This window comes from Ochotona curzoniae, unplaced genomic scaffold (assembly GCF_017591425.1).
Source record: "Ochotona curzoniae isolate NIBS_2020 unplaced genomic scaffold, NIBS_Ocur_1.0 scaffold_1037, whole genome shotgun sequence".
Classification (NCBI taxonomy): Eukaryota; Metazoa; Chordata; class Mammalia; order Lagomorpha; family Ochotonidae; genus Ochotona; species Ochotona curzoniae.
The window spans coordinates 29,834,002-29,843,007 of record NW_024467083.1 but is presented as its reverse complement, the minus strand read 5'-3'; the positions used below and the strand labels follow the sequence as shown (position 1 = coordinate 29,843,007).

Here is a 9,006-nt window from a genome sequence, read left to right as displayed (position 1 = left end):
TCACGGACCTCTGACGCAACGAAGGCGGGATTACCGAGACAGCTGGACAGCTTCCTCGCCCTCGCCCCGTGGGCCGCCCGGCGCAGTGACCAGCCCTGCCCCTCGTGGCTCTGGCCGCTTCCATTGGCCAGGGTCCCTCAGAGGGGGCCGGACTCGGGCCGACTCCGCCCCTGCGTGGGCGGGGCCTGCCCGCCACAGGCCCTGGGGAAGGTGGGGGCTGCCGCCGCCGCCATCTTGGATTCCGCGGTGACGGTGGCGGCGGGAGGGCGCCGCTTCTGGGGAGTGGCTCTTCCCTCCCCCCGCCCCCCGTGATCGGTGGCGGCGGCGGCTCCTCCCACTGAGGGGGTGGGGGTGGCGCGGCGGCGGCGGTGGCATCCAGGGCCATGGCGGCGACCACTGCTAACCCAGGTGAGGAGACGGGAGGGCTGGGGCGCCTCTCAAGGGGGAGGGGCTGAAGGGGCTGACAAGTGAGGAGACCCGGGGCGCGGGGTCGGCGGCCGGGGTGGAAGTTGCTGGGGCGGGCGTGGGGGGCCCGAGAGGGGTCGGGGGAGGGGTCCGACCCTGGGGACCCCCGTGTGGAGACCCTCGATCGGAGGGAAGGAGCGGGCGGCTGGGAGTTGGGGGTTCCCTGCCCGAGCCGGGTCGGAGCTCTGCTGGGACTCCTCCGCTGGCTGCGGCGTTGTGGTCTGTGATGTGGTCTTCTGTTAACCCTCTGTCCCCTCAAGCTGCTCAATGTCGAATAACTGTGGGCAGAGTGGTTCGGAGTACTTTCAAAATAGTTCGGATTCATAAAGACTGGGGCCCGTTGTTGTTGGAGATTGTTTCAACGTTGGGTTTTAACTTCGATCTTAAAATTCAGTGACTCTATCCCTGGGTTCTTAAGGGTGTACCCTCTCCCCCCTCGGGGTTGAGGGGGGCTGCACCTTGAAACTTTGGTGTGTTCAGAGGGTCTGCAGTGTCTTGGAGCTGCTGTGGACTGAGATTGTGTTAAGGTTGTGTGGTTCCGGACAGATCGTTTTGTTCAAACTGCCAGGGCTAGCTCTAGTGAGGCCTAGATCGAAGCAGTTACCGTTCTTTCTGAAAAGTTGAGTTCCATGTCATTTCCGAATGCACATTATAAAGATCTAGACATCAAGCCCAAGAGGGATGGGGGGTGGGGAAGGGGCTGTGCCGGGCTGGAGTAGCAAACCTTGGATTCATTGTATCAGATCTCTTCCACTGTGTTAATTTATCTCTAGGATGCATTTTATTTTAGGGTACCTAGTTTTTTTGTTTTTTTTTTTGCTGATCTTGCCCATTCTCTTGCAAAATAAAAAACTCTCCTCTTCCAGAAATCCAAATCTCTGATAGCCTTAAAAGGGGAAGCTGAAAATGTGTGTGTGTGTGTGTATGTGTGTGTGTGTGAAATTTCTTGAAAATACAACAGAAAAGATTTCTTGCTGTCTTCACAGTTGAAATTAATTTTTTCTCCATGTCTCCAAATGGTAATATTTTTGCAATATTCCAGTTTTGATATAGTTGAATCACTCAAATTTACTGTATTTCCCTCCATGTTTCTGGGAACTGAGCTATTTTAAGAAATGTCTTGGCACATGTTGATATCATTAAAAAATTTTTTAAGTTGTTTTCAAAGGAAAAAAATACAAAATTAATGACTGAAATTCCATGCAGGAAGTGCTAAGTGATGGGGTGAAACTGTAAAATTGGAAATGTGCTGTTATGGCAAACCTGACCTAGTAGTAAGATAGTGTATCTGTGAACTGGGGAGTAAATAAACAAGATTTTAAACGGTTACACATTGCAATATGCTTATATAACCCTAGTCAAGTTGTAAGGCATTTCTCTTATTAAAAATGGTCTGGATAAACAAGTTTTAGGGCATATGTCAAAAGCTTTTTTTCCAGCTGTGGGTGGGTTACTTTATTTTGTTTTGTTTTAAACGACAGTAGGCTGAATGAAAATCTCATAAACATATTTTCATTAGCTGATCAATGTCATTGTAAGGCTCTTCGAAGAAAATTTTATTAATTTTTCTGGTGCAGAATCCTTTGAAAAGTCACTTTTGTTGCTGTGACACCAGAGAAAGAGAAGGAGAAAAGAGGGAGAGAAAGAGAGATCTTCTATCTGCTAGTTCCCTTCCCAAATTGCCCCAAGGGCCAGTGCTGAGCGCTGGGAATTTCTTTGGGGGTCTCCAGTGGTGCAACCTTGGGAACACTTGGGTCAAGTTCTGCTGCTTTCCCGGTTGCATTAGCAGGCAGCCTGATGGGAAGTGGAGCAAACAGACATGAATTGGTGCCCATTTGACATGCCAGTGTTGCAGGCAGTGGTTTTTCCGCTAGGCCATACCACCAGCCTCAGAATTCTTGTTAAACAGTTGATTTTGTTTTTAGTCTTTTTTTCTGGTTGGTTCTGCAATATTTAAAATTTGTATGCCTATAAAAAATCCTTCCTAATTCATTGCTCTCTTCAGTGCAGGTAAATTAAATCAGGAAAATCTATTTTCATTTCTCTCCTTGCTCTCTTATGTCTAAAGCTAGAGATCATATAGCAGGGAGGTGTGTGTCTTCAGAATGGTCATGGCAAAGTTGTATGCTATGAAAACTTTTTTTGCACAAAGGTATACTTACCTCTAAATGATGTTTTTCCATAAACTTTTGGAAATACTCTTGCAGTTGTGTTGTTGATGTTTGTAGTAGCCTGTTACATTTTGGGAAATGAGGTCCATGTATGGAGAGGCATTCGGTGGAAATATACTGTGCCCAGTGAAAAGAAAGTAGGTGGTTTTCAGGTCAGAATTCTTTTGCCACATCGTCACACATTTGCTTAGAATATTTCTATTTTTTTCTAGTTTGTATTTTTGTTAGCTTATTGGATAAGTGCCTCTCCAATTCTTGTTAATTTTATGTCTGCGAAAGATTTTAAAAATAATTCACTCTTCTAAGGTTCATTTTAGTTAACCTTTAGGATTAATAATAATGCTTTGTCATGTTGATTGTGTTTGCAGTATGGTTTAAAGATTGGGGATTGTCTTTCAGTATTTCCAAGGGACCTGGTTCTTCTGTTTTTCAGTCTGTCTGGACATGGCCCTGGGTCCGGGCAGGAGATAGATCTGACTTACTGTTTCTGAGAGTTGAGATAAACTGATAGTTTTAATGTGATGGCTTCTCCCCCCCTACCCCTGAATTGATAATTCTTCCCATTGCTGGTTTTCACTAGTTCTACTTACAGTAGCAGGCAGAAGTGGGTGGATTGGTGACCCAGGAAGTCTTGAGCTATATATTTTTTTTCTATAAATTACTAACCCTTGAGAAATACTTCTTAATAAGATGTGTAGTTTGTATTGCATTGGCTAGGAGACTAGTTGGGAGACTAGGTCTGCTTTGAATTACAATATTTAAACCTAAGATGTGAATAAGTTTGTGGTGAGTGTAGATTTTTCCTTAGCTTCTCTCTAGCCCAGGATTTTCTGTATTATTATGTACAATTTGCTGTGGACAGTATGTGAAGTAAAAAGTAAAATAAGGAGCACTGGCTTTGTAAGATAGACAGGAATTGTTGTCCTTATGTAATTTTTTCCTTAATATAAATTAAGGCTTTAATATCATCAATTAATAACTTTTTCCTGTTATCTTTAGCTGCTTTTATCAGATATGGAAAAATAGGAATTTATACACTGTAGAATTAAGATGTCAAGACTATATTTTATTGCAAAAACCTTTTTTCAGAATTATTAAAGTAGGGACCAGTTCTGTGGTACATCAGGTCAAGCCTCTGCTTCTGATCCTGGGAAGGCAATGGATGATGGCCCAGTGGGTCTCTGCTGCCATCCTCAAGACCAGGGCGGAGTGTCTGGTTGCTGGCTTTGCTAATGGCCCAGGCCTCACTGTTGAGGCCGTTTGGGTGTGTACCAGCATGTGGAAGATCCTCTTCCCTAGTCCCTCTCCCTTTGATGCTCTGCCTTTTAGATAAACAACTAACTGTTAGAACATTATTAAACACATGTTACTGTAATTCAATGGTTGAAACACAATTAACATTTTGAAGAGGAACCCAAATCTGCATATTTTTTATGCAGTAGATCTGTTACACCAACCTGAATCTTGTTTTCTGTTGACTTCAAAATTAAGAAGTAGATACTTTGTATTCTTGAGACTGGGAGCTTGGTAAATAGAGCAGCTCTGTTAGAACAAACGGTGCAGGCAACCATGTGGGATGCTGGTGCTGCAGGAGTGGATCACCCTGCTGAGCCAGGACACCAGTCCCTGGGTGGCTGGTTTTTCTTCCTAAGGAATCAGCAGTGCTAGGTAGGGATTGATCTTCAAAAACGAAATTGTAGCATTCCTAGAAATTAAGCTTCTTTTTTTTTTGTTGATTTTTACTTACACCATGACATCTTGAGGATGTTAAATTCCCAAACTAGTAAAGTTTGACTACTTGACTATGGAAACTGTCTTTGGAAACATCTTTGTTTTTTCCCCAAAACTAGTTATAGACTCCATTTTAAGTGGTAATTCCCTAGTGGTACTATTAAATAAAGAAATATTTCTGTGTTTAGCCAATTTCATTTACTAATAACAACAAAAGAACATTAGTGTGTGTGTGTGTGTCATGTGTGTGTTTTAAAGATCTATTTACTTTTATTGAAAAGGCAGATTTATAGGGATAAGGAGAGTCAGAGAGAAAGCTATTCCATTTGCTGCTTCACTCCCCAGATGGCTATAATGGCTGGAGATGAATTGATCTGAAATCAGGAGCCAGGACTTTTTTTCTGGACCTCCCACATGGGTGCAGGGTCCCAAGGACTTGGACCATTTTCTACTGCTTTTCTAGGCCACAAGCAGGGAGCTGGAAAGGAAATGCAGCAGCTGGGACACATACTGGTACCCATATGGGGTTACGGCACTTGCAGGGAAGATCAGAGATCATCCAATTGAACCATTACACTGGCCATAAGAACATTAGTTATAAGGCCCTTCTGAAATATAGGACCTGAATTCTGTGTGATCTGGGTTCACCACTCACATTCAGTGATAGGCCATGCTTGTAGGCTTAACGGTTTTTAATAATTCTGCCCAGTGTACCTGGATGACTTAAATAAGTGAGTATCAGTGAATAGTCCAGTTGGAAGCAAGGCAACCAGGCTCATTTTACACGTGAGGAAGCAAATTGAGAACAAGGAGTGGACACATGCATTGAACATTTATTAAGCTCCCATTATATGCCAGCCTAAAGTTTCCTTTTTTGTTGGCTACTCTCTCTCTCTTTTTTAAGATTTTTTTTTTTTAATTTTTACTGAAAAGTCAGGAGGAGAGACAGAGAGGAAGATCTTTCATCTGCTGATTCACTCCCAAAGTGGCTGTAACAGACAGAGCTGAGACGATCCAAAGCCAGGAGCCAGGAGCTTTTTCTGAGTCTCCCATGTGGGTGGAGGGTCCCAAGGCTTTGGGCCATCCTCTACTGGTTTTCCAGGCCACAAGCAGGGAGCTGGATAGGGCACAGGGCTGCCAGGACACGAGTTGGCAACTTTATGGAATCCCAGCACTTGCAAGGTGCGGATTTTAGCTACTAGGCTACTGTGCTGGGCTCTGTTGGCTACTCTCTTAAGTTAGAAACTACTTCTTGGACCCAGCGTGATGGCGTAGTGGTTAAGGTCCTCACCTTGCACGCCTGGGATCCCATATGGGTGCTGGTTCTAATCCCGGCAGCCCAGCCCCGCTTCCCATCCAGCTCCCTGCCTGTGGCCCGGGAAAGCAGTCGAGGATGGCCCAAAGCCTTGGGACCCTGCACCCGCGTGGGAGACCCAGAAGAGGCTCCTGGCTTTGGATCGGCATAGCATTGGCCGTTGCACTCACTTGGGGAATGAATCATCGGACGGAAGATCTTCCTCTCTGTCTCTCCTCTCTGTATATCCGCCTTTCCAATAAAAAAAAAAAAGTTGGAAAAAAAAAGCAAAAAAAACTACTTCTCAACTTTTAGATAAATTGCCTAAATTTGTCTAACATTATCTCTTCCTTTTGTATTTTTCTCTGTATTTTCACTAAAGTTAATTATAGCTTTGGTAGTATGATTTAAGTTCCTTTCCAATGAGATTTTATTTTTCTTATTCACAGTACTCTAACTAGGATTAGAGTTCAATAAATTGTTGAATAATTAAATCAGTGTAAAATTTGGAATTGAAGATTCATTCATTTAAGCACTATTAACATGAAAATACTTTTGAAACAATAATAACGATCATTGATGACATGAACTAAATTACAATAGCTGTGTAATAGTTAACATTTACCAGTAATTATATGTCACCAACTCTAAATGTATTAATTCATTTAATGTATATTACTTAAACTTTAGAACAGTCTTATAAGGTGCTATTTTTTGTTTTACAGTTGAGAAAACTAAAACACAAAGTAATTTATCTGAATTACATATCTAACAGGGTAGAGATGATATTTGACTGCCGGTAGTCCGTCTACATGGGCAGTGGTTTTTTTTTTTTTAATGTGTTTTTGAATTTTACTTTTGATGATGTTTACATAGTTGATCAGTGTGGGAAGGACCAAGATCGGGGGAAAGTGGTAAGATTATTCTTTACACATTTTTTTTTCTTCAAGTATCTGTGGGAGGGAAGGATACAATGGGAGAGACCATGGCCAGCCTCCCCCGTACCCAGTGTCATCCCAGGGGCCCCATGTTCTGAGGGTTTCACTCAAGTGATTTTGATAGTTCTGAGATGCTGTTGATATTGCCACTCCCAGGATGAGGAAATCCTCCCAGGGTCAATTGGCTGACATAGTCTACCTCAGAGTCTCCATTCGCCCAGAAGTTTGCTGTCAAGTTTCCCTGGGTGGTTGATCAGTTTGGTCTGCCCTCCTTCTTCTGCAAACCAATGGATGCTGCGGTCCAGCCCAACCTGCCCACCACACGCTCGGTCCTTTTTCTGTATATCAGGGGGAGCTGAAGTCCAGTCAGAGAGACCCCCAATAGCTCCTACTGGACTGGCCTACAGCTCTGGTTCCTGTGCCTGCCAGCATGTGCAGTGGACTGCTCTGGTCTGTCCCACATCTCATCATTGTATACATCATTGGGTGGTGAAGCCTCTCAACCCAGCCAACTCTACCCTGCAGCCCACACTCGTGCTAGTGGGTGTCAACATTTGGGCAGCCATGCCTGCCCCCCAGTCCCAGTTCTCATGCTTACCAGTGGGAGTTGCATCCTATCAGAGAGGTGCCTACAGCCTCCCCACTGGATCCACTCCCTGGTGTTTTTTTTAATTAATTTTTTAAAGATTTACTTATTTTTTTATTTATTTGAAGTGCAAAATTATAGAAATGAAGTTAGACAGGAAGAAAAAGACCCAGATAAAGCTACCACCCTGGCTTGCTTGCACCCACCTGGGGAGTAGACTAGTGACTGGAAGGTCTCTTAATTTTGACTTTCAAGATTAGTAAACCTTTTTTTTTTTTTTAAAGATTTATTTATTTATTGGAAAGTCAGATGTACAGAGAGGAAGAGAGACAGAGAGAAAGATCTTCCATCCGATGATTCACTCCCCAAGTGAGCGCAAAGGCCGATGCTATGCCGGTCCGAAGCTGGGATCCAGGAACTTCTTCCGGGTATCCCACGTGGGTGCAGGGTCCCAAAGCTTTGGGCCGTCCTCGACTGCTTTCCTGGGCCACAAGCAGGGAGCTGGATGGGAAGTGGAGCTGCTGGGATTAGAACCGGCGCCCATATGGGATCCCGATGCATTCAAGGCGAGGACTTTAGCCTCTAGGCCATGCCACTGGGCCTGATTAGTAAATCTTTTTAAGAAATATTTTTCAGGGTCTGGCATGATGGCTTAATTGGCTAGTCCTCCCCTTGCAAGTGCTGGTATCCCATATGGACACTGATTTTGTGTTCTGACTGCTCCACTTCCCATCCAGCTTCCTGAATGTGGCCCTGGGAAGGCAGTAGAGGATGCTCCAAAGCCTTGGGAGCCTGCACCCATGTGGGAGACCCAGAAGAAACTCCTGGCTCTTGGCTTTGGATGGGCTCAGTTCTGGCCTTTGCTGCCATTTGGAGAATGAACCAGCAGATGGAAGATCTTTATATTTTTTTCTCTCCTCCTCTCTACAAATCTGCGTTTCCAGTTAAAATAAATAAATTTTAAAAAATGAGAAAATGCTTTTTCATTTGTGATTTAATGTCATTTTCTACTGATGTGTAGTAATGGATGTCTTTTGAGAAGGAGGAAAATGGAATATTTTCTTTTTTGTAAATGGAAAAGGTAAACTGCCACATCAGGCATCTTGGAGTACACCATCACTTAGATGAAGAAGTTAGTACAAGGTGCTAAAAAAGAAGCTGGGAGAATGCTACCGTTTCCCTAAAACTGCTTTATAACGTTTATATTCTTTCCTTATAGTTCTGTATTTCTAGTCATTAATAACTGTTAAAATTGTTCTCTGACTTCTTGATACTCCATAATTGTGCTGTTTTAATGAATCTCTCCTTGAAACTTGGCTTCAGAGATACTGGGCATCATTTGATCTTTCTTTACTAGTTTTTTTGTTTTTTCTTTGCTTCTCTATTTGCTTCTCTCTTTCTTTGCTGGTGTTCTTTCCTGCTTTCCAAAGTTGGAGAAGGAAAGAGAAATATTGTATCTGCTGGTTCACTTCTCAGATACGTGGGCCAAGTTGAGTCTAGGAGTTAGGAGCTGTGTTTTCCCCCCGTGGGTAGCTGGGAGTCCAAACATTTGTGCCATCTTCTGCTGATATTCCCAGGCCTTTAGCGGAGAGCTGGACTTGAAGTGGAGCAGCAGGAATACAAGTGGTGTGCACCTGGGATGTTAACGCTGTAGGTGGCTGCTTTAATTGCCTTACACCACAGTGCTGGCCCCTGCTCACTTTTTTTGTCTTATTCAGAGTGTTACAACTTTTCCATTTTGTCCTGGGGCTGGCATTCTTAATTGGTGACTTTGTTTCTGTGGTTTGCCTACTTACTTACCTGCTTGCCTTCCTAACTGCT

The 9,006-nt window shown here is 43.7% G+C and overlaps 1 protein-coding gene across 2 annotated transcripts in view; it reads left to right on the top strand.

Moving 5' to 3' along the window:
- Window positions 1-295: 295 nt before the first annotated feature.
- ARNT (aryl hydrocarbon receptor nuclear translocator) overlaps window positions 296-9,006 on the top strand; it is a 71,119-nt gene continuing 62,408 nt past the window's right edge. For both annotated transcript variants that reach the window (XM_040999167.1, XM_040999166.1), the window contains exon 1: window positions 296-408. In XM_040999167.1, coding sequence (XP_040855101.1) covers window positions 384-408 — 25 coding nt within the window. In that variant the 5' untranslated portion in view covers window positions 296-383. The remainder of the gene's footprint in view (window positions 409-9,006) is intronic.